The 26,168-nt window shown below is 37.2% G+C and overlaps 1 protein-coding gene across 4 annotated transcripts; it reads left to right on the top strand.

The window, feature by feature from the left end:
• On the top strand, positions 1 to 24,377 carry LOC121521456 (gastrula zinc finger protein XlCGF57.1-like). Of its 4 annotated transcripts, XR_005992854.1 has the most exons (4): positions 1 to 257; positions 5,335 to 7,047; positions 15,854 to 16,233; positions 20,512 to 24,377. XR_005992854.1 is itself a non-coding variant. In XM_041805466.1 (3 exons), the coding sequence occupies exons 2-3, from the start codon at positions 16,089 to 16,091 to the stop codon at positions 22,509 to 22,511; spliced, it is 2,145 nt and encodes a 714-aa protein (XP_041661400.1). In that variant the 5' UTR covers positions 1 to 257; positions 15,854 to 16,088; the 3' UTR covers positions 22,512 to 24,377. The 4 variants fall into 4 exon arrangements, 3 of the variants coding, with proteins under 3 accessions (XP_041661400.1, XP_041661399.1, XP_041661401.1); XM_041805466.1 differs by lacking the exon at positions 5,335 to 7,047; XM_041805465.1 differs by lacking the exons at positions 5,335 to 7,047; positions 15,854 to 16,233.
• The last annotated feature ends 1,791 nt before the right edge of the window (positions 24,378 to 26,168 follow it).

Below are 26,168 nucleotides of genomic sequence, written 5' to 3'. Positions count from 1 at the left end.
TTAGCGCTAAGTTATCATGTGTGGCTGTGCTAACGTTGTAGGTTAGCAGAATAATCTTTTTAAACCATCTTTTTTCATGTTTTCTTTTCCTCCTCAGACTCTCAGAGGTCTGAAGATGTCCGGGTTTAAAGATCCAGCCTCTGCGGTTCTCAGAAACCCGGGACCAGCACCAAGATCTGAATACGGAGGGGAGCTCCAGCACCAACGAAACCTGCTGGATGTGGTTTTAACACCTGAGATGAAGCTGCACAGAGCAGGTAAGTTTATTTATTTTATTATTAATGGACCAGAGAGACAGACATACATACCGCTGTTACCATGATGGTTCAATTAGAAATAAACAAATAAACACTACATACATGTGTACCTTCATACATGAGCTATCCAGACATTCATCAGAAATATTCAGAGATCTACACATGTCCACATGCTTTAGTTGCTCTTTTGTCGTTTAATCCATGTAGTGAGCTCATATAATATTATATTTCCATTTTAAATTGTGAATTAATTTAATATCATTTGAGTCCATTTATACTTGTAGGTATAATATTTCATATATAATCTGATTCAGGAGTGTCAAACTCAATCACAGCAGGGCCGGATTCTGAATTTAGGTCTAACCTGAGGGCCCAACAAGGTCAACAGTCAACCATACACTGTCAACTCATTTTCACCAGTGATAAATTATGGGGGGGGGGGACCTTTTGAAATTTAAAAAAGTCAAAATGATAAGTTTAAGAGCTCAAACTGTGAGATAGAAAAAATAAATGAATGAGTTCAAAAGTTAAAACACATTATTAAAAGTCAATATAATGTTTTTATAATTAAATATAAGAGATAGAAAGTCAAAATAATATTTTTATAAGTAAATATATAAGATAGGAAGTCAAAATAATGTTTTTATAAGTAAATATATGAGATAGAAAGTCAAAATAATGTTTTTATAAGTAAATATATGAGATAGGAAGTCAAAACAATGTTTTTATAAGTAAATATATGAGATAGGAAGTCAAAATAATGTTTTTATAAGTAAATATATGAGATAGAAAGTCAAAATAATGTTTTTATAAGTAAATATATGAGATAGAAAGTCAAAAGAATGTTTTTATAAGTAAATATATGAGATAGAAACTCAAAATAATGTTTTTATAAGTAAATATATGAGATAGAAAGTCAAAATAATGTTTTTATAAGTAAATATATGAGATAGGAAGTCAAAACAATGTTTTTATAAGTAAATATATGAGATAGAAAGTCAAAATAATGTTTTTATAAGTAAATATATGAGATAGAAAGTCAAAATAATGTTTTTATAAGTAAATATATGAGATAGAAAGTCAAAAGAATGTTTTTATAAGTAAATATATGAGATAGAAACTCAAAATAATGTTTTTGTACATAGGAATATGAGATAGAAAGTCAAAATCCATATTCCATATTGAGACAAGCAAAAAAAGACTATTACAGCAAAATGCTAGAGGATAATAAAAATAATACAAAGGGCACATGGAAAATCTTTAACAAAGTAATAAGAAATACCTCTGCATCTACAAGTCTCCCTAGTATTTTATTTCTGGTAAGGATGTTTTACAGAATATGGATGAAATAGCAGATGAATTTAATTCTTTTTTTGTAAAGATTGGAACTTATCTTGCAAACTCAATAGAGAAACATGAAGGGCAAATAGGAATTGGTTGGAATGGTGAAAGCAGGGTTTCACAATCCATGTTCCTCAATGAGGTGAGCGAAGAGGATATTAGAACTATAGTCGCAAAATGTAAAAACAAGACATCTACAGACAGTAATGGAATTGACATGATCATAGTGAAAAAGACTATTGATTGCATAACAAAGCCTTTAAGTTACATTTTTAATCTTTCTTTTTGCAAAGGAGTTTTTCTAGATCGAATGAAGATGGCAAAGGTCATTCCACTGTTTAAAGTGGGAGATAAACAGAACCTCACTAATTACAGACCAATATCTTTACTGTCACAGTTTTCTAACTTAATTGAGAAATTATTCATACAAAAATAAGATTCTTTTATTGAGAAACATAATTTGTTAAGTGAAAGCCAATATGGCTTTCGAGGAAATTGTTCTACAGCTCTAGCATTAATGAACATAATAGAGGAAATTACAGCTGCAACAGACAACAAAAAATACACAATAGGAGTGTTTATTGATTAAAAGAAAGCATTTGATACATAAGATCACAATGTTTTAATTTCAAAATGATATTCTTATGGTTTGAGAGGAGTTGTTTTAGATTGGCTGAAAAGTTATTTATATAATAGACAACAGTATGTACAGTTTGCTGGGAGAATATCTAATTGTTTACATATTGAATGTGGAGTACCACAAGGCTTGGTCTTGGGGCCAAAATTATTTATTTTATATATTAATGATTTATGTGATGTATCAAAGATCTTGGAGTTTACTCTATTCGCAGATGATACAAGCTTTCTTATTTCAGGAGATGATTTAAAAATTTTAACAGAGAGTATACAGAATGAGATGGTTAAACTTAAAAAATTGTTTGATGTGAATAAATTGTCTGTAAATTGGAGTAAAACTCAGTTTATGGTGTTCACAAATAGAAAAAAGGATGAAAACGTCTCGATGTCTATTAATGGAGTTGTGATCGAAAAAGTGTCAGAAATTTGTTTTTTGGGTGTAATAGTGGATGAAAATTTAACATGCAAACCCCATATTGCTTATATTCAGAATAAGGTGTCAAAAAATATTTCTGTTTTAAGAAAAGCAAAATATGTATTAGATTGTAAATCAATGAGGATTTTGCATTGTTCGCTAATTATGCCATATTTCAGTTATTGTAGTGCAATTTGGGGAAACACCTATATTAGCAGCACAAAGCCATTGTTTTTGTTACAGAAAAGAGCAATAAGAATAATGCACAATGTTGATTTCAGGGAACACACAAATGAGTTGTTTGTAAAGTCAGGTTTGTTGAAGTTTAAAGAGATGGTTGAATTAGGGACGTTATTGGTTTTGTTCGGAGCAAGAAGTGGATTGTTGCCTGCAAATCTGCAGAGGTTATTTGTTTTAGTTTCACAGGATGTCAGAATATCCTCCCAGAGCTGCTGTTTTGATGTGAACTGACTCCCACCCTCATAGATCTTTAGCTTGAGGATGCTCCAAAGGTTCTCAGTTGGGTTGAGGTGATGCTTACAGTGTACTCTGTTTGATGGTAGAAGTTATAGCACAGGCGGACTGACAGGAGGGTGTCTTCAGGTGAAATGCCGCTGAAATCAGCTGACTCCTTTGTCTGATGGAGAGAAGTTAGTGTGTAGTAAGATTCAAACCTACAGTTTTGTTTCCCTCACAGGCTGACCTTCATCATTAGCAGTTCAGCACAAGCCCCGTTACAATAAGACCAACTCATGGATTATATTCTTCATCTTTTCCACAGTATGATTATTTGTTGTCTTGAATTTCATTGACTAAAACTAGACTAAGACTAACAAAAATCGATCTGTAAAGACTAAAACTGACAAAAACTAAGTTAAGTTTTTCACCAAGATGACTAAAACTAGACTAAAACATAATGTAGTTTTTGTCAGACAATGAAAATCTGTAATATTTCTCCACTGTGGGTAAATCTGGTACCAGATTTAGGCAAGAAATTAATGCTTGGACTAAAATTTCAGACTAAAATGTGAGGACTTTTTTTGGACTAAAACTAGACTAAAATGTTTTGAGTTTTTGTTGACTTAAACTAAAAAGGGTAGGAGTGACTAAAATGTGACTAAAGCTAAAATGCATTTCATTTAAAGACTAAAATTAAAGATAGCTGCCAAAATTCACACTGCACAGAAGGAGTACCTGAGTCTAAGCTGCTTCTAAAAAACACACTTCCTGGTGTGTCTGTTTACTATAAAAGCACTCAAACATCACAACAGCTGCAGACTTTTATTGTGAGAGAAATATTAGAAATAACACATTTACCATTTAAAGTTATGTAGCTTTAGCTTCTCTAGAATGACTTTAGTAGAATTACTGGTGCTCAGAGCAGCCACAACAAAATGCCACTGCTTTACTCTGTCTCTGTGTTTGAGTATGTTAGTTTCACAATTTAAGTCACTAGTTTTGATCAATTTTCAGTTTACAGTCCATCCTAGTGCTGCTTGTGCATTGCTTTGGGTGTGGAATAGAGCAGGGGTTCTCAACCTTTTCAGCATGTGACCCCCAAAATAAAGGTGTCAGGGACAGAGGACCCCCCTGTACCTGAAGATGGTTGAACACAGCCATGAACATTCAAGAATAGTCATGTGCAGACAAGGCTACCCATTAGGGGGATAAATAGAAGAGCTTTCTGGGGCCCAGACTAATTGGGGGTCCATGGAGGTCAACAAAACCATGGTCCATTGTACAGTTAAGCTGTGACATCCATGCTTTATATTCAACCTGAATAATAACCACTCTTATCAAAGAAACAAGTATCTTTGTTTATTCATGTGTGTAATAAAAAGCCCTCTGAAAAATATAAATCCTTTTTGTCAAGAACAGAATGAAAATGTTTTAAAAATAGTTAATATGGGTTAATAATGGCAAGAAAATGTGAAAAGGTGGTGAAGTTGGATTTTAAAAGTAGCAGAAATGGGTTAAAGTGGCAAAAATTAGATAAAAATGGCAAAAATGTGTTTAAGTGGCAAATTTTGGCATAACTAGTTGTAAAAGGGAGTTAAATTGTGGCTGAAATGCCTTGAAATTGGCAAAAATGGGTGTACATTTAGTAAAATGGGGTGGAAATTTGATAAACTGGCAAAAAAATGGTCAACTGGGAAAGAAAAAACAGGCAGATATGGGCAGAAATTGGTTAAACTACCAATATTGACCATATGAAACGGTGAAATGTGGTTTAAATGAGAAAAATTGGTTGTAAAAAGGTTTAATAGTGGCAATAATGGGTCAAAAGAGGCAAAATTAGGCACAAGTGGCAATAATTGATCTAGAAGTAGAAAAAACAAGCAGAAAAAAAGTGCTGGAAAGAGTTTAAAACTGACAAAAATAGGTGTGAAATGGTAAATGTGTTAAAATTGGTGGGAAAAATGATGAAAAGGGGTAAAAAATGTGTCAAAATTGGTGTGAAGTGGAAACAGTGTAAATTTTAGAAATATTCTTATTTGTTTTTAGGGTATCTGGAGACCCCCTCACAGTGTCTCACGACCCCAAAGGGGGCCTTAACCCTAAGGTTGAGAACCACTGGAATAGAGGGCTAACATGTAACTAAAAACTTAGATTAAGCAAACCTCTGTCAAATTAGGTTCAGTATAACCTCACAGCATCCCCTTGGTGTGTCTTTGTGTATTTCAGTGCTTCCTGCAGGCGCTGAACAGCTGTCAGTGATTAAAGAAGAGAGCCCCCAGAGGGACACTGGGCCACCACATATTAAAAAGGAACAGGAGGAACTGTGGAGCAGTCAGAAGGAAGAGCAGTTTCAAGGACTAGAAGAGGCTGACACCACCATGTTTCCATTCAAAATTGTCATTATAAAGAATGAAGATGATGTGGAGAAACCTCAGTGCTCACAGCTTCATGAGAGACAAACTGAACAGATGGAAGCAGGAGCTGACAGAGAGGACTGTGGAGGAGCAGAACCAGGCAGGACCTCAGATCCAGAGACACATTTACAACCAGAGATAGAGGTCAAGATTGAAGACTCTTCTGGAGCAGAGACTGAGGACAGTGATGGATGGAGAGAGACCAGAGAACATCAGTTGGGCTCAAACTCTGTGGAAAATATTACAAATGAGAGCTCAGGGAATGAGAAATCACACAGCTGCTCTGAGTGTGGTAAAACATTCCAAACAAAACAGGGTCTTACACAACACATGAGAACTCACAAAGGAGAGAAACCCTTTAGCTGCCCTGTGTGTTGTAAAGAATTCACACATAAATGTTATATGAACTATCACATGAAAAGTCATAAGAATGACAAACCCTTCATCTGCTCTGATTGTGGTAAAACTTTCAAAAGGAAACATCATCTAAGTGAGCACAAACGAATTCACACTGGAGGGAAACCCTTCAGCTGCTCTCAATGTGATAAAACATTTAACTGGAAACATCATCTGAGAGACCATAACAGAACTCATACAGGAGAGAAACCTTTCAGCTGCCCTGAGTGTGATAGAACGTTTAAGAGGAAAAGTCACCTGAGAGACCACAAAAAAACTCACACAGGAGAGAAACCCTTTAGCTGCACTGTTTGCAGTAAGAAGTTTTCACAGAGATATTATATGGACTCACATATGAGAACACACACAGGAGAAAAACCATTCAGCTGCTCTGATTGTGGCAAGACATTCAATAGGAAACAATATCTAAGAGACCACAAGCGAATTCACACAGGAGAGAAACCCTTCGGCTGCTCTCATTGTGGTAGAACATTTAAGTGGAAACATCATCTGACAGACCATGAGCGAATTCACACAGGAGAGAAACCCTTTGGTTGCACTGAGTGTGGCAAAACATTTAAAACAAATCACACTTTGACTAAACACATGAGAATTCACACAGGAGTGAGACCCTTCAGTTGCTCTATTTGCTCAAAAACATTTACACAGAAAGGAAATTTGGATTCTCACTTGAGAGTTCACAGCGGTGACAGACCTTTCAGCTGCTCAGTGTGTGAAAAAACATTCCAATGCAATAATGATTTGAACAGGCACATGAGAATTCACACTGGAGAGAGACCCTTCTGTTGCTCTTTGTGCAGCAAAAGGTTTAGGCATCACTTTCTCCTGACCCTTCACATGGCTCATCATAGAGGTGAGACACCCTACAGCTGCAGTGATTGTAATCAGACTTTTGCTTGGCGATATCAGGCAAAAAATCACAAGTGTGATGGAGGTCAGGGGTCAAATACTCATCAAGACCAGACTGAGGAGAAAAGAGAGGCAGAAACAGGAGCTGATGGAGAGGACTGTGGACAACATTTACAACCACTGACTGAGGATAAGACCAAAGACTCTTCTGGAGCTGATACTGAAGACAGTGAGGACGATTAGGAGACCAAAGAAGATTGTAAGGCTCTCATGATACAATACCAAAATTTTAGACCTTGATATAATATCAGTACCAAAAGCTGTCCTGAGAAAAAGAAGTCCTGGAACAAGAATCATTTTCTTTTTGAAATAACAACCTGCAGTGCTGATACAGGAAGAGTGACAAAATACACACTAGCACTTTAGTAGTAAACAGACGTTTAATTATTCTTAAAATCTTCCTTGTTTTATGTGCTTTATGTGTTTTATGCGGTGGTGAGTCAGTTTGCTTTAACAACACCAACGGCTGACAGTGCCAACCCTGAACCAGGCTTGGTCTGCACAGTGGCAGAACAGCTGTAAAAGCGTGCTTAGGATTCACTTCATCAGTGTCTGTAACTTTATTAGCCAAAGCTAACAAGCTTGATAATGAACAATAGCCCTTCTATTAGTTAAAATAACCACTGACATCATAGCTCATCACAAGATGTTTTACATGAACCCTTAGGTATACCTGGGCAGATTCTTTGCATTCTGTTTTGGCATTCTTTAACTAATTTGTGTTCTGTTGATACCATCAGCATGAAATTGCATGTGTATATTTGCTCTTTTTTATTTTTTCAAGCCAAATCATTACATTGACCTCTTCGGTATTGTGCATAGGAAAAAAACTCACATCTATATCCCATGGGGACAAAAATCCCCCATTTAAAGCCATTATAATTGCTTATTTTGATTGCAAATGTGCAATACCATGTGTCACTGTTACCACCATTATCTGTGTTGCAATTTGGAATGGGGACCTTAGACTTTCAATTTTTACTTCTAACCACTAGATGGCACCATTACTCTTTCTGGGCCAAGCATGTATCGGTAGGGCACTTAAAAGACACACCTACAGTGGGATTTTTTTTATATATAAATCTGTGAAATAAAGGCATAAAGAAATGAAATAAAAATGTCCGTGGGTGTTGATAGGAATATAAATTTGGGTTTTGCATGTTAGATTTGAGAAATTGCATTTCTGAAGTGCCACTCCAATGCGTTTTGCTGGGGATACGCTGCAGGTCTATGTTCAGCTGCCAAACAGCATCAATACCCATCAGTCAGAAAACTGAGTAAATTATTGATAATTTATTAGAGCACTGAAAATCAAAGATTTTCTGTGTCATGATTAGAAGTGAAAATGATTACAATTTTTTTTTCAATTAATTAATAAAAAAATTAATTATGAATATAGCCATATAAAGTAGGGGTGAAAATGTTTCCTAGGGTCCATCTTTTGCTAAATTTCCACCACTTTCTGGACACTGCACAAAAAAATAAAAATGCATAGAATTTGATGTTGGTAGTAATTGATGACTTGTGGCCATCTTTGATCATAATTTAAACAAAAAAAACATTTAGCATTTTTTATATGGAAAATATATCATTTTGCTGAATTGAAAATTGAATTAACTGGCATTAAAAGGGTTAAAAAAACACATAAGATAATGAAAATGGCCAAAGATCTGCTATGTCGTGATCAGAACAGGAGGCAATAATTAAAAACAAAAGAACACATTTTTAAAAATATGAATACAAATTATAATAAATATGGGCATTTAAAGTAAGTGCAGAAAATGTCCCCTAGGGATATATGTGTGTAGTCACTATAAAAATTGAACAATGCACAAAAAATTATAATGCACCAAACTCAATGTTGGTGTTAATTAATGGCATATGACCATCTTTGATAATGACTACAAAAGAAAACCACTTAGCATTTTTTATATGGAAAATATCTCATCCTGCTGAATTGAAAATTGAACAAACTGGCATTTAAAGAGTTAAAACAAATAAAATCATGACAATGACCAAAAATTTGCTATGTCATGATCAGAGCTGTAAGAGATAACAAGAAAAAAAAACCTAAAAAGTGTTTTTGAAAATAATATAAATCGTGAATTTTAGCATTTCAAGTATGTGTCAAAAATGTCCCCTAGGGATATATGTGTGTAGTCGGTTAAAGGGATGCCTAAGGGTTAACATTAGGAGAAAATAAAACATAATCTGTGACTGGGTTTAACAACACAACTTTCCACTTTCATTTAGAGATCCAGAGATCTGTCCATCAGGCGTTTAGCCAGATTACTAGAGTTGGTCCTTTTTTTGTTTACTTTTTTGAGGCCCCTTTGGTACAATAACCTCCGTGAGTCTGTCGTCTACCTCTGCTTCTGCCCCAGTGAGTAAGATATAGCCATAAAACACTCGTACTGTTTTTTTCTCCACTAACTTTATTTTCAGAGTCAGACATGCTGTCTCATTAGCTTGCTTCTTGTTGACATCGTTAAATTGATTTCTCTGCTTGGACCTTTAAACCTGGCCACATGATGCTGCAGCTGCACAGCAACAAGCAGAGGATCAGCTGATCTCCTCTGTCATTCATTTTTACTGTCCTCGGTTAAAAATCTAATTGTAGATCTGTTTTTGAACTAAAAAAAAAAACTTCAGTACCTTGGGTACAATCAGAGTGAGACAGATTCTAGAGGTCATTCCGTATGAATTCCAAATTATTACTGTATGGCGTTTCAGACTCTGTGACACTAGTTTTCTATATTTTACCTTGCTCTGTGATGCCGCAGCACACATTTTAATACCGATGGTGTTTTAACTGTGTTGGTTTGGTTGTTTTAATTGGCTGCTCTTGTTTGTTTTTCATCTGTGGACTTAATCTTTTACAAGGACCATTTACTAGTTTATACTCACAGGCCCTTTGATGTATTGTGACGCTGAGTAACTCTAAAGGATTGTCTAACCTATTGCATGCTTTTCTGTCTGTCTTTTCATTGTTCCACAGTGATATTATTGTAAATTATTACCTTTTTCTGAAACAAATCCTGGTGTCTTCTCTGCTATGCTTGCTGAAGTACTATATCTAAATATAACATGTAAAAAAAAAAAAGTTTTGTTTTGTTCTTAATCTAGTTGGTAACTGCTAGCTACATAACATTAGCAGATGTGTTTTCTTCCTGAAAGAGCAGCTATGACAGGTTTTAAATGGGGTTTTGACAGCAGCTGCTTGCCTTATTCAGGAACAAACCACTTACTTTTCAAACCCTTTCCAAAACACTTTTGTTTGATTTGACCTCTGTTATAATATTAGAATATGTTTTATTCTGAATTTGAAGTCAGAATTCTGAGGAAAAAGTGTCAGTCTGAATTTTGAGATAAAAGTCAGAATTATGATTCAAAGAGTCATTTAAAAAGTCAGATTTCTGACTATTATCTCAAAATTAATATACAAAATGATGTTTCCCAAAATCCTGATTTTGATTAAAAAATTATGACATTTAATAATTTTTTTTTTTGGACATTGTGCCTTTTTTATTTTGACAGGACAGCTGAAGAGAGAGAGGATATTTGGGGAGAGAGAGTAGTAGAAGACATTCACCAAACATGCTGAAACCACGAACAGTGCTCTGTCCACTGAGCTACACCGACGCCCTCCAATTCTGACTTTTATCCCAAAATTGTAACTTTAGTCCTCAGAATTCTGACCTCAGTCTTGGAAATCTGAGGGTTTCCTCCTCAGCATTCTTAGACTTTTTTAAATAGTAAAATTCTATTTGGTTTTTTGGGTCAGCATTCTGACTTCATTCTCAAAATTTGGGGGAAAAATGGGACCAAATGTCCTTCTTTCATCCCCTTTATCTTTCCTTTTTGTTTGTTTCCCCCCTTTTTGCAGAGAGAGGCTGTAAATCTCTATTCCATCTATTCTCTTCTGTTCTACTGATCCCACGATCCAGTTTAAGGCAGCTAAAAGAGAATCAGTCCTGGGTGTTTATTCAGTGGTAGAACTTAAAGGTTAATGCCCGACGAGGTGTCCAGTTATCATGGATTAATGGACGATGAGGAGGCCTGAACCGTCATCCGTTGTCTCCGCGAAGTCCATTAATCCCTGATAACTGGACACCTTGAGGGGCATCAACCCGCTTATACCACGGTCACTTGCCAACAAAAATAATTAATAAAACTACTAACTTATAATTTTATGCGTTTTGGGATCAAAATAGAAAGTTTACTAAAACAACAATTCCTTTCCCCTAGCAACACCTGAGGGCTTGACTACTAACTGGAATAGCCATTCCAATCCCATAACGTTCTTAGGGAATGTAAACGTTATTCAGTACTCCAGTAAATAGGACGGGCCATAGATACCAAGTTCCAACGGAACGGATTCATCAATGAAACGACATGAAGACGAGTGAGACTGAGAGTCATCTGTGGTCAGACTATAAACCTGTACATTAACATGAACAGTCATCTGACAGAAAGTTTTGCTTTAGCAGACCAGCAGTTTAAATAAATAGAATAATTCCTCCTTCTGCACTATGGGGTCACAGAGGTGAAACAGAGCTGTCCACGCCCTGCAGGGGCTGATTCTCCGTCAGACACGTCAATATTTATCAGATATTATTATGCTGGTTTATCAGAAGCGTTTCCTTTGGCTCTTCAAAGAAATAATGGCTTCTTTTCTTTTGTTTATGTTATTTGAATCTTCTGACAATAGTTTATAGCCGTTAGAACAGGAGGGAAGTGAGTTTTTAGCGACACCTCTCAGTGTTAAGGTGAGCCTGGAAACAAGACGAACATCGGATATAGAAGATAAGAGCGTCCTACGTTACTGGTCTTAAACCTGGAGTCTGTCATTTTTTTATGTCAGCAAAGTGACGGTTGATGCCGGTCCACAGGCTCCTTAGGCTGGCAGCGCTGTAACTCAGTCCTTGCTCAGAAAATATGACTGTCTCAGGTTGCTATAGTTACTCCTGATGGAGTATCGGCTGACGGCTGCTGCGCATTAATTTGGAATAGTGTAATGATTTTTTGACCAGAGCTACATGTGAAGTTCGAACGGTGTCCATATATCAGAAGTTAATGGATACCAATGGAATTTCCAGAGCCAATCAGAATTGAGTATTCACCAAGACCATGATATAAGTAACTTAATCAGCTTTAGAACAGGTGAAGAAAATCAGAGGAAGCAAATGCAGTGTCTCAGTTTTTGCCTCAGGTACTGTTCTGTCAGAATCATCCAGCAGTCGCCCAGACCTGCTGTCTGAAATGAGACAGCTGCACTATCAAACCAAGTATTTTTGGCTGGACTTCAAAAGGGCTGTTCAGACCTGATCCCTGTATAACCTGACAGAGCTTGAGCAGTTTATCAAAGAAGAATGGAGTAAAATTCCAAAGTCCAGATGTTTAAGCCTGACTCAGACCTATCACCCAGAGATTTTTTGTATTTTGTTTTTTGTTTTTTGTTTTTTTTTTTGTCAAAAAAATCCAAATTAGATTGACCACGATTGATTTCTAACATAATAAAAGGGTATAACATCCAAGACGGTGATTACTTTTTATAGGCACTGTGCATGTTGTGTTTTTATGTGAAAGAATACAGGAGTGAAAGAAAAGGGAACTGTCAGATCTAGGATCCTCAGCCAGGGTTCCTGCAGATCTTTGGAAGCTCTTAAATAGTCTTAAATTGCATATTTGAAAAGAAATGCCATAAAAAGTCTTAAAAAGTCAGATTTTGACCAGTGAGAGGTCATTAATTTTAGAAGGCACATTGACTAAAACATGTCTTTATCCAATCTTTGTTTTCTAGCCAACCCTTCATGAGTATCAACATCTTCCTCCACAAATTGTTGCATACAGATATTCTCCATAATTCAGAGAATTCACTGTTGGATCTTCAACATTTTCTTAGGGAGGACCCCAGAACACTCTCTGATTTTATCTGGCTCCCTGTGATTTAATAAACTTACTGTCATGAAACACTTGTCCAGTTCTCTGAAACAAGGGCCATCGGGTTTCTGACTTAAATATCCTTGAAGTCCACCTTCATTTTAGCAGGTCTTTTTCTGACAAACAGCATTACTCTGCTTTTTATTAGTTAAACTGAGTCAGCTCAGCACACCTGCTATTAGTGTTATGACTTCTCAGTTCAAGTCTTAAAAAGTTTTTATTTTGATTTTAAAAAAGTATAAAGTAACCCTGCTCACTGTTGTTCCTCTATGTCAAACCAAAGGCCCAGGGGCCAAATGCGGCCCACGTTGCAGTTTTGCCCGGCCTGCAAGATCATATCTGAATTAGAACTGGCTCACCGGATGAGGTCTTCAGATTTCCTCCAGTATAGAAATGGAAATTAAACCTCAACGATTTTTTAAAAATCCATATTAAGTTATAAAAATCTGAAAAAGTAAAGAGTAGAAATAAATAGATAAAAAGTTAGTAATGAGGGAAAGAAACTAATTTGTATGTATTCATTTTGCATCCCAAGATTATGACTGAAACTTAGGATATTGACTTTTTATTTCATAATTTTGACCTTTTCTCTCATATTGACCTTTCAGATTTACAGTTTTCCATTTGAAATCATACGTTGACCTTTTAAACTCTGAACTTTGACTTTTAATCCCATATTTTCACCTTTGAAACTCCTGATCAAGAATTTTATCTCATATTTTGACCTTTTTGATCCAGGTCATCGAGTTCATCTGCACAAGGGCCAGATTCAGTCTTGATAGAAACTCCAGGGGCCGGACTTTCACATAAACAAAAATTAAATAACTATTTTGGTCTGACTGAATATTATTGCAGTAGTATTTGGATCAGGACATTTGTGACCAAAGCTGGTAAAAACTCCTGCAAGTCGTCCTAGGTCATTTTTGAGTTTTTTACACATTATGAAAGCCTAAATTCCAAGCTTTCAAATGGTGTATCATACACCTTAATCTGAGGATATTTCAAAAAGATATGCTCATTTGAATGTTAACTTCTAGTTCCTGTTTGTTCAGAGAAAACCAGGCTCAAAGTTTCAGGACTTCTCCTACATTCAGGCAGGCCGGCTGATGGGCGTGAACAACAGAGCCACATTTACATAAAGTCCACCCAAACCAAGCTTCTGAATCTGACTGGTGACGCTCATCAAAATATTCCCATAGGAAATCCACCTTCATCAAACTTTCACTGTCGAGTGATCCTGAAGTTTTCACAAGTCTGTTGATAATTCTTGCAGCTTCTTCATCGTCTCTTCTACTTTTCTTCGCTGCAGGGTTCATCTTGAGGCTTGTTGATAAAGGTGATAACTAGAAACAGCTGTAGTTACGTGCCTGGGGGTTGGAGTTTGAGCCATGTGGTGTTTGTTATTGTCCATCTCAATGGGCGAAACTGGGGACAATGGCAGACTGAGTGGCCAATTATCACCCAGCATTTTCACTTTCCCCTCCCTTCAATCTCCCCGCTGAAACTAGGAGAAGAGGGCATTTTTAAACACAAAATTAACGCTTTTAAATATCACATTTGTGTCCTTTTTCATCGAATTAGTAGTTTAAATGTCAGACTTGCATAAAATGAGAAAAAAAAACGAAAAATGATCATTTTGAAGAAAACAACTTTGTATCCATTTTTCTCAACCACCGGGATGCCGACTTGCAGGAACTTTATCTGGCTTCGGTCACATTTTTAGTCATCACCAGAGAGATTTATCTCTATTATCTATAACACAGCAGGACACAAAGAGACAGGCCTGACAACAGAACTCAATTTTTGTCACTTTTCTACTATTTTTGCCACTTTTTAACCCCTTTTCATTACTTTTTTGCACCATTTTTGCCACTTTTATACCAATTTTTGCCACTTTTTATTAATTCAACCACTCTTCTGCCCATTTTGGCATTATTCCTGCCAGTTATTTCCCTTTTGTGCCACTCTTTAACACCTTTTCATGACTTATTTTAGCTATATAATTCAACTAATTTTTGATCATTTTTCCCATTTTTGCCTCTTTAACCCAATTTTTGTTATTTGTTAACCCCTTTTTAATCACTTTTTCTGCATCTTTTATCCCTTTTGTGGCACGCTTTTATCATTTTTAAAAATTTTTTGACCACTATTTATCACTTTTTGCGTAATTTTTGCCACTTTTTACCCATTTTTGATACTCTTTGCCCATTTTTTCTCTTTTACCGTTTTTCGCACATTCCTGCATTTTTTTGTCTGTTTATGTCACTCCACAACCCATTTTGACACTTAGCACCCATTTTTGATACTCTCTAACTCCTTTTCATCACTTAATCTGGCCATTTTGGCAAGATTTGTGCAAACCTTAACCCCCTTTCTTTTATATATTTACTAAAATGGCTTTTATTTTTACCATTAAAACAAATCAAATGTGAAGTCAGTCCTAAACAGTTTCAATATTAGTTATTTTTGTAATGGATTTAACAGCTGAAGACATTTAAAGCCAAAGGATTCTCTTAAAACCACATCTTCTTTTCCTCCTTTTCTGAATTTATTGATCTTTTGGGGGCCAGACAGGAAGCTTTGTTGGGCCTGATATGGTCCCCGGGCCGCCAGTTGATGATCAGTGTTGTAGAGTCACAGTTTTGAATTTTATCTTCTATTTTGGGCTTTAAACACATGATTTTAACTCACTATCTTATATATTTGCCTTTAAAAAATCTTATTTCGACTTTTAATTTTGTTTTTTGACCTTCAGGACTTATGAAGTTGACTTTTTATCTCAGATTTTAAGCCTTTTAACTCATTTATGTATTTATTTAGCATTTATTTGACATGGACACACAGTAACACTGATGCTGTAATATTTATTCATTTTGACTTTTTTTTAGAACTTTTAAAATAATTTATCATCGCTGTTTAATTTCCCTTGTAATTCATCACCTGTGAAAACATGGTTGACAGGTTTCGGTTAACCCCTGACCCTGTTAGGCCCTCAGGTTAGACCTAAATTCAGATTTCGATCCCTGCTGTGATTGCTGACACTTTAATCTGCTCGTGCTCAGATTCCTGCATGCACCTCCTACTCCTGGCCTGTGGGGGCAGAGTTCAGCCTACCGGCGCGTCATGAGGAGCAGAAGAAGAGGAGGAGGAGGAGAGGAGGAGGAAGAAGAGGAAGTGTTCACGGCCTCGCCGCTAAAGCTCAGTTAGCATGTGTGGCTATGCTAACGTTATAGGTTAGTAGATTAATGTTACGGAAGCTGAAAGAGTTCAGTTTTCTTTCCTTCTCAGACTCTGAAGATGTCCGGGTGTAAAGATCCAGCCTCTGCGGTTCTCAGAGACCCGGGAGGACCAGCACCAAGATCTGAACACGGAGAGGAGCTCCAGCACCAAAGAAAGCTGCTGGATGTGGTTTTAACACCTGAGATGAAGCTGCACAGAGCAGGTGGGTTTATTTCCACTCCTGATAATGTTTTTTAGCTTTAGCTAACGTTCATAGACGGACACAGTGGTAGCCTCAGCTAGCTCCTGGTTAGAACATCACTGAGTTTACTACGGTTTATTATTCCTTTAGAAAAGTCCACCATTATGGCTTAAAGATCAGGTGAATTATATTATATTTTATTAAACCTGGTTATGAAGGCTGATGAAGGACAGCCTATGTTTTTACAGTGAACATGAAATCTTTCTGTCTTAATTTAGATTTAAACTGGTACAGATAAACAGGTCTAACCAGGGTAAAGGTGAGTTTTTATCTCTGAAAACTGAACATTTAAACCGTTTATGTTTGAGCCAGTAGTAAAAGTGCTCTGATTTTTCACTCCAGGAAAGGTAGTGATACCAGTTCAAGTCTTGTATTCTAAATCAGTGGTTTTCACATTTTATTTGCTCAAGGCACCAAAAATCCCGACACAATCGCAAGATACACCAGTATCAATGCGAAACAGCTCCTTTAACATGAGTGAAAGGATCTTTAAACTTAATTTAGTTGTTATTACAATGTTGAAATGACATTAAGCAGATGCTTCTATCCAAAGCCAGTGTTAATTTCGTCAACTAAAACAATGACTAAAAATATTCGTCGACAGCCTTTTTTCCATGACAAAAACTAGACGAAAACTAACAAAAATATATCTTTGATTACTAAAACTAACAAAAACTAAGTTTAGTTTTTGTCAAAATGACTAAAACTAGACTAAAATGTAATTTAGTTTTCATCAGACATTCAAAATCCGTGATATTTCTCCTCTGTGGGTAAATCTGTCAAAAACAATGCATCTGTATCGATTCTTCCTCTCAGCTGTAGAAAGCAGGGACCCCAGGTTAGACAGAGTGCAGAGAACACGCTACCATGATTTGGTACCAGATTTAGGCAAGAAAACAAATGCTTGGACTAAAAGTAAAGACTCAAATGTGAGGACTTTTTATGGACTGAAACTAGACCAAAACTAAAAAGATAGAAATTACTAAAATGTGACTCAAACTAAAATGCAGTTCATTTAAAGACTAAAACTAGGACTGAATTTAAAAATAGCTGTCAAATTAACACTGCTGGGGATCAATGAAGTCTTGTCTTATCTTAAACAACATTCACAAGTGAAAGTGTAGTTGTGGTAATACAATATGGTTGTACAGATCCCCACGCCACACCTCAACTTGCCTCAAGATGCGCCGGTGTGCCTTGCACGACCATTTGAGAACCACTGTTGTAAATCCTACTGAAGGAAATGTATTTATGGCAGTTAGAATTTAAGTTATTCAACGTGGCAAATTAGTGCTGTATACTGAGGGTCAACTGATACGTTTGATTTTTACATCTAATATTGATACCGATTATTACTAATAACTGATGTGTGGAACCAAAATGCATTTATGACTAATAAAATGTACTTCACTTGCGATGTGTCCACCACACATCCAAAATCAGGCCCGGTCCGAGCTAACTTGGGGCCCAAAGCAAAATTTGACTGCCCCCCCCCCAATTTTTAAAATTTGAGGCCTCTTCTAGAGATGCACGATATTATTGCCAGATATCAGTATTGGCAGATATTAGCAAAGAAAAAAAGCCAAATATTGGTATCGGCAGATAATCAAAATTTTTGCCGATATTTTGGCTGTGCATATCAGTATATATCAACTGTAAAATTTGGCCATATATACTAATAAATTAGTGGAGTTTTATGCTGGACCAACAGACCTATGTTAATTGAGATCTTTTTCTTTATCCATCCTCATTCTTTAAACTTTAGATTGCGTTTTAAGAAAAAAAAAAAAGTTTGTTTCCTTTTTTATCCTCAGACTTAAAATTGTGTTCAAAGGACTGAATTTTTAGTTATGTAAAACATATTTTATTTATTTATTTATTTTTTTCACAACGAGCGGCTATCTGTCCAGCTTGACAGGAAAATGATAAATACAGAGCCATATTTAAATCCACATCGGTAGGATATGTTTGAAATCTGTTTCTTGATGAACCAGGTGAAGGCCAGGAGCTATAATGCGTCTGTTTAATAAAATTGTTCCTGGAACCTCTACTCTTGATGAAGCTTTCTGTTTCCACATGGTTCAGGTAAAAAACACAGAAAGGAAGCACTTTTGGTTTGCACTTTTCAAAGTAAAAGTCCACTTTAGCATTTCTTTGGAGAAACTCTGTTCATATGTACATACTGCTTTTATTTTGAAAAGCTCCCGGCACACTTCCACTATACACCAAATCCAGTCACTTGTAGGGAGTTTTACTGAGGTAAAACATAGGAGTAATGACAGAGCTTGTCTGAATGTCTGAAAACGTTTACTGCTGGCAACGTGAAGAGCTCATAGAGAGCGCTGCAGAACTGTGACATCACACTACCGGCAACGGACCAAAACAAGGCAGCCTCCCAGTGAGATTACGAGCTCAAATTTACTCAAAATGCAGACGTGGGGTATTTAGGGAGATTTTTAGTTCAATATACATCTTAAAGATACAAATATCTATCCAACAAGATGAACTTGTCTGATCATGCAGGGTTCTTTTTAAGGTTCTGAAGTCTGTAGGACTGGACATTTATGAACGAGATGGACTTCTTCCTCTTTTTCCTCACCTGTTTCCTCATCAGCGTTCATCTCAATTGGAAAAATAAAATAAAACATGTTTTTGTTTTTAATTTTTTAATGGTAGTAACTTACATTTTTGTACAAAATAAACCTGCTGATGTCCAACCCCCACCACCTTAAAACACATCTCCCTCTTTCTGACACATCCCACTTCTAGAAGGATTTAGAGCCATAAAACACATTACAGAAGGTTAGTTCATTTATTTTACATGCTTTTTACTTCCATCATAAACCCTGTCACAGTAACAGTTTATTTTATATATGAAGCATTTACTTTACAGCCCTTTAACGATTAGTAAGAACATCAAAAACCTAATTTATAGTGAGATATTATACATACACCAGCCTAGTGCATTGATGCAAGTTTGTCGTTTTCCTTAAACACAACAATAATAAGCTACAGATTTACAAAGTCATCATTAATCTTTAATGACCTTGATCTGGATAATTTCACTAAACCGTGTCTTACATGTGATCGTATTTATGTATCTGTGCAGTCTGCAGATGCTGTCTGTGTGCACGGGGGCAGGACGATGAGTCTGCTAACTTTTATCCTCTTTACACCGCGTACCAAATCAGTATGCACACTGGATTTTAGTTTCATAAACATTCACATTGTTTGTTTTTCAGTTAAACTCATGGATGGTTTTGTGTCTCAGGGCTCTCTGGATTACTAAAATCAATCTCAGACACCTGTGATCATTAGTTTGCCAGGTGAGCCCAATTAAAGAAAACTACATAAGGAGGACGTTCTACATTATTTAGCAGGCCACAGGTTTCAGCAATACGGGAAAGAAAAAGGATCTCTGCTGCTGAAAAGCCTCAAATAGTGTAATGTCTTGGACAAGGAATGAAAATATTAGATATTTCATGAAAACTTAAGCGTGATCACCGTACTGTGAAGTAATTTGTGTTTGATTCAGAGCACAGACACGTTCATGCAGATAAAGGCATAATGAGGAAGGTTTCTGACAGACAGATTCATCAGCTGCTAAAATGCCATTATAAAGCAGCAAACATGTATTTGAAGCTGCTAGTGGCCCCTGGAGTCCCACCCTCAAGGTGTAGGATTCTCCAGAGGCTTGCAGTCGTGCATAAACCTACTATTCAGCCCCCCCTAACCAACCAACCAGGAAGTTGCAGTGGGCCCAGAAATACATGAAGACTCATTTTCAAACAGTCTTGTTCACTGATGAGTGCTGTGCAATCCTGGATGGTCCAGATCGATGGAGTAGTGGATGGTTGGTGGATGGCCACCATGTCCCAACAAGCCTGTGATGTCAGCAAGGAGGGGGCGGAGTCATGTTTTAGGCTAGAATCATGGGGAGAGAGCTGACATTAACGGTTTAATCCAAGTGGTGCCTATACAGGTAGTTGGCAGGTACACAGGACATACATGCCACAGTAGGGTCTCCTTGTAGCGAAACCATGTTTCTCAAAACTGGATAAGGGTATATCCCGATTCTGAAAACATTAACATGCACAAATAGAAACCAGGATACTCAAGTCCGTCTAAACACAGTCAATGTTTAGGTTGTTCTTCTACAGGCCTAATGATCTGGGACTTACTCAAACTTTAAACTGTGTTTTTTACTAAAACGTGTTATTCTGTTGCTTGTGCCTGTAGATGACCACCAGCCATTGGTGGGTAAAGAGGAGCAGCAGGAGAGGAGTCCAAGTCTGGACCAGGAATACTCTGAGCCCCTATGCATTAAAGAGGAACAGGAGGAACTGTGGAGCAGTCAGGAAGGAGAGACGCTTCGAGGACTAGAGGCTGCTGACACCAACATGTTTCCCTTCACTCTTGTCACTGTAAAGACTGAAGATGATGAAGAGAAACCTCAGTGCTCACAGCTTCACACACAGTTTGAACAGATGGAAACAGGAGCTGATGGAGAGGACTGTGGAGGAGCAGGAGCAGCCAGGACCTCAGCTCTAGAGAGACATTTAAAGCCAGAGATTGATATCAAGACTGAAGACTCCTCTGGAGCTGAGACTGATGACAGTGAAGACTGGGCAGAGACCAGAGATGATCAGTCAGATTCAAATACTGTAACAAACGTGAAAAATAGAAGACAAAAGACTGATAAAACATCATACAGCTGCTCTGAGTGTGGAAAAACATTTAATGAAAAGCGTTACCTGTCAGCTCACATGGCACGTCACACTGGTGAGAAATGCTACAGCTGCTCTGAGTGTGGTAAAAGATTCAGCCAGAAGCGTTACCTGTCAGCTCACGTGGCACGTCACACTGGAGAAAGCTGCTACAACTGTGCTGAGTGTGATAAAACATTCAAAACTAAACAGAATCTGAACAACCACCTGGTGATGCACATGGCAGAGAGACCTTTCTCCTGCTCAGTGTGTGGTAAAAGATTCAGTCAAAAGCGTTATTTGGCAACTCACATGGCACGCCATAAGGAGGAGAAATGCCACAGCTGCACGGTCTGTCACAAAAGATTTATTTGGCTTTGGCAGTTAAAAAAACATAAGTGTGTTGGAGGTCAGTCTTCAGAAAAGCAATCACAGAGCTGCTCTGAGTGTGGGAAAAGTTTCAAACATAGAGAGGACTGTGGAGGAACAGAACCAGACAGGAATTCAGATCCAGAGAGACATTTACAACCAGAGACTCAGATTAAAAAGGAAGACTCCTTAGAGTCTGAGAATGATGACAGTGACGACTGGAGGGAGATGTCAGAGTTACATTCAGAGAACAATCAAAGTTTGACAAGTAAGAAAACCCACAGCTGCTCTGAATGTGGTAAAACATTCAAAATAAAACAGCATTTGACACAACACCTGAGGATCCACACAGGAGAGAAACCCTTCAGTTGCTCTTTTTGCAGTAAAAGATTTAAACAAAAGGCCCATCTGAATGAACATGTACGAATTCACATAGGAGAGAAACCCTTCAGCTGCTCTGTTTGTGGTAAAAGCTTCACTTTAAAAGGACAGCTAACAACCCACATGCTAGTTCATGGAGGAGAGAAACCCTTTATATGCTCTATATGCAGTAAGAGATTTACCCTAAAAGGGCAGTTAACAACACACATGTTAGTTCATACTGGAGAGAAACCCTTCAGCTGCTCTGTTTGCAGTAAGAGATTTACCCTGAAAGGACAGATGACAACACACATGTTGGTTCACACAGGAGAGAAACCCTTCTGCTGCTCTGAGTGTGGTAAAAGATTCAGCCAAAAGGGTAATCTGTCAGCTCACATGGCACGTCACAAGGGGGTGAAACGCCACCGCTGCTCTGTTTGTCGCCAAAGATTCTTTTGGCATTCTCAGTTAAAAATGCACAAGTGTGGTGGAGGTGGGGCTTCAGAGCACCATGAAGACCAAACAGATGAGGAATTAGAGGCAGAAACAGGAATCGATGAAGAGGACTGGGGAGGGGGGGAACCGACCACATACTTAAATCTTAAACCAGACAGTGATGATGAGGCCAAACGATCTGGTGAAACTGGTGAGAATGTTGACGTTGATTTTTGGAAAAATACCAGACAGCATCATTCTGGTTTCACTTATCAGAGAAAGAAAACATCCTCAGTAAATAATGGATGTAATCTTGAAAAGAATGCATTTCTCTATTGTTATGATGGTAATAAGTCTGACCCCAGGTAAAATAACACTCTTCAGTCTTCAGCCAGCTCCAAACTTTATGAAACATAAGGAAATGTTGGTGATACTTTATATTCAGAGGTATGCATATGACTGACATGACCATTCACAGAAGGAGGCAGAATACGATGAAGGTTTATGAATGTTTTCATTAAAGGCCAACACCATTTGGACAATTATGTCACCTTTAATGTGAAGTTAACATTGTTTGATCCCTTTTTGCCTCTTTGTACAGTAAGGCAAGGCTATAGCCAGATGTCTTAGTCTAGCACAGTGGTTTTCAAAGTGTAGGAGAGTGAGCCTTCCCTAAGAGAAAATTATTCCTTCGGTGGACCCCGACCCACATAAAGATTCAGATTGAAAAAAAATTAAACAACCATATTTTCAAACATTTATGTCTAATCTTTGAATATTTTTATCATTAATATATTTTTGATATTTTGGTCTGCAAATGTTCTAAACATCTGTCTTTCCTAGGCAATTCGTTATTTGGTTTCAGTAATGATTTTATTTCCAATACTACCTGATTATTATGCTCTACGCTCTTATTCAGTGGGAGTTTCAAGTTTTCATCTGTACGGTTGATGCAGGTTTGCATAACTGCGGACCATCCTCCACCTTCTGCCTTTCCTGGTACTCACTTTTGATCAGTGTAAATACCTTTCACTTCCTGTTAAAAATTCCCCTAGTTTGGTCACTAGAATTGTTGGTCAGTCTGAAGATGACCCCAAAATTTACACAGCCTTATCCTGTCATTAGCTTGTATATCTTTGCAAATTTAACACTGTGACTTGAGCATCGTCAGGATCCTTGCAGGAAAATTCTAACTTGAGTAGTTGACTCTAGTCGCTATAGTAACAATAAAGTCTTATCAATTTAGCTCCATGCACAGCTGAACTTAGCAAAGCAAATCACCTTTTTTCTGGTTTATGGTTCCGCGCCTCCCCTGAAGTTCTTTGGCGCCCCCCAGTGGAGGGCCGCCTCACACTTTGAAAACCTCTGGTCTAGCATAAAGACTGGACAGATTCGTGGTGGGTGCGGTAAGATCCAGTTTTAACTTACATGACTCTCCAGGAAAGGAAAAAAGCTGCAGTGCAACCAGACAGAGTGCAAGCTACATTGAAAACTCCCACTCTTGTTTTGGGATGTGCAGTGGTGGTGTAGTGGGGTGTGCTCTTAAGTTATTGTATTAAAAGTGATAATTAAGCAAATGACACTGAATGACATTCATAAATGGTGATAAAGCCTTCCTCACGTGAATGGCAGGTGTCATGTCGTGATTTTGACAGTGTCATGCCAGGTTGATGCATACCCCTTCAAAATTCAGTTATTCAAATGTCTAATCAGTGATACTCAGAGTGTGGCTCTTTTATGTCTTCATTTGAAATATTATTCCCCCAGAAAACCTTCATAAAGGGAAAATTATCCATTGCAAGTCACATAAATTGATTTGTTTCCCACTCCTACACAGTTGGCTTTAATTATCAACCTTTATTTTTGTCTGTGTGTTTCCATTGCCCTTATTTGCATTTTTAGCCACTTTTAATCAATTTTTACTGCTTTAAGCCCACTTTTGTCACTTCTTTTTGCCACTATTATCCAGGTTTTATCCCTTTTCCCCCAGTTTCTGACCATTTTATCCTGTTATTTTGTTATTTTTTGCCACTTTCACCCATCTAAGCTGCCTTTTGCCACTTTTTCCCCCATTTTTTGCCACTCTTTGCCCATTCTCCCACCTTTGGCTCCCTGTTGCCCATGTTAGTCACTTTTTATTCATTTTTTGTCATGCTTTTGCTACTTTTTGACCATTTTTGCCGCCTGTAACTCATTTTTGTGTCACTTCTCACTCAAATTTTGCCACTTTTCTGCCCTTTTGCCTCTGTTTCTCCACATTTTTGGCACTTTTTACCCTTTTTTTTGGCATTTTTTGCCTACTTTTTACCCTTGTTTGCCAATTTTGCCCCCTTTGACTTATTTCTTGCCACTTTAACCCATTTTTTCTGCATTTCACCACTTATATTGTGGCTCTTGCAAAGGTATTTTTCAACAATTTGGCTCTTTGGTTGAGCGGGGTTGAGTAACACTGGTCTAAAGGTAGCACAGAGGTTTCCTCTTCTGGCTTGTTCGTGCCTCATAAAGACTGTCCTCACAGCTTTGTCAGAAAAAAACTGAACAGACGGAAACAGGAGGTGATGAACAGGGCTGTGGAGGAGCAGAACCAGTCAGGATCCAGAGAGGACTGAAGACTCTCCTGGAGCAGAGGCTGAAGACGGTGATGATGATTCGAAGGAGAGCATAAAACATCAGTCGGGTTTAAGTTTTCATAAATAATGGTATGGCTGTCAGCAACAGGAAATTGAACTTTAATGAGAAACCACTCAGCTGCTCTGAGACTGGTGATTTCTCCAACTGGAGTTCCCTTCTGAAGACAAAAACTATCACAGGAAATGTGTTCAATTTGAATGTGCTCTAGAATATGCCATAGATTCTAGTTTTCCATTCTTGATACATACTGTTATATCTACACCTATATATTTGTTGATGAAGCAAAGTTTCAATAAATATTGTACATTAGAGAAAGAACACTGATTACTGATATTTTCCAAGCTTTGATTAACTTCACAGTTCATGAGCACCCACAAGTTATCATAATAACACTTTTGTGGGAGGATATTCATTTTACTAATCAAATAACTAGCATACAGCTGCATCTCAACAAATTAGAATATCAAAAGTTGATTCATTTCTTCAATTCAAAAAGGTACACTGAAATCTTCTTTAGATCAGAGGTTTTCCACCTTTTCAGCCCACAACCCCAAAATGAAAGGACCAGAGATTGGGAACTCCTATTGTACCTGAAGGTGGATGAACACAGCCATGAAAATTTAAGAATAGTCATGTGCAGACAAAGCTGTCCATAAGGGGGGAAAATGGGAGAGCTTTCTGGGGCCCAGCCAAACTGGGGGCCAGCAAAATCATGGTCCATTGTAAAGTTAAGTTGTGGTATTTTATATTTAACCTGAATAATAACCACTCTTATCAAAGAAACACATTCTTATTAACTTGTGTAGTAAGTAGCCCTCTTAAAAATGTAAATTATGTTGTTAAAAACACAATGAAAATAAGTAAAAATAGCTAATATTGGTTAATAATAGCAAAAATGGTAGAAGTTAGCTTTTAAAAGTAGCAGAAATGGGATAGAAATGCCAAAAATCAGATAAAAGTGGCAAAAAATAACCAAAAATGGGTTAAAGTGGCAAAAATGTGCATGTTAAGTGGTAAAGGGGATTGGAAAGTGGTTGAAATGACATTTAAGTGGCAAAAATAGGTGAAAATTGGGTGAAATGGGATGAAAAATGATATAAATTTGCAAATAAAGGGTTAGCTGAGGCAGAAATAGTCGGAAACGATATCTTCCAATAATCAGTCAGAGTTCATAATGAGCTCACCAGAATAAAAAAGTAAACAAATAAAACCCTTTGAACATGGTTCAAACTTTTATTTATTTATATCCTGTAGTGATCGATTAAACTTTGTGAAAGGAGCGTAGGGGAGAGTGGGGGGAGTTGTGACAGTTTTTACTCAAAGTGATTTTAAAGTGAGGCCATGACAGTAATGCCTCCAACTTAAGTACGTACATATATTTCAGGATGTGGTGCA

Source organism: Cheilinus undulatus, linkage group 14, assembly GCF_018320785.1.
Source record: "Cheilinus undulatus linkage group 14, ASM1832078v1, whole genome shotgun sequence".
NCBI lineage: Eukaryota > Metazoa > Chordata > Actinopteri > Labriformes > Labridae > Cheilinus > Cheilinus undulatus.
Note: the sequence above shows the minus strand (reverse complement) of the source record. Positions and strands in the feature narration are given on the sequence as shown.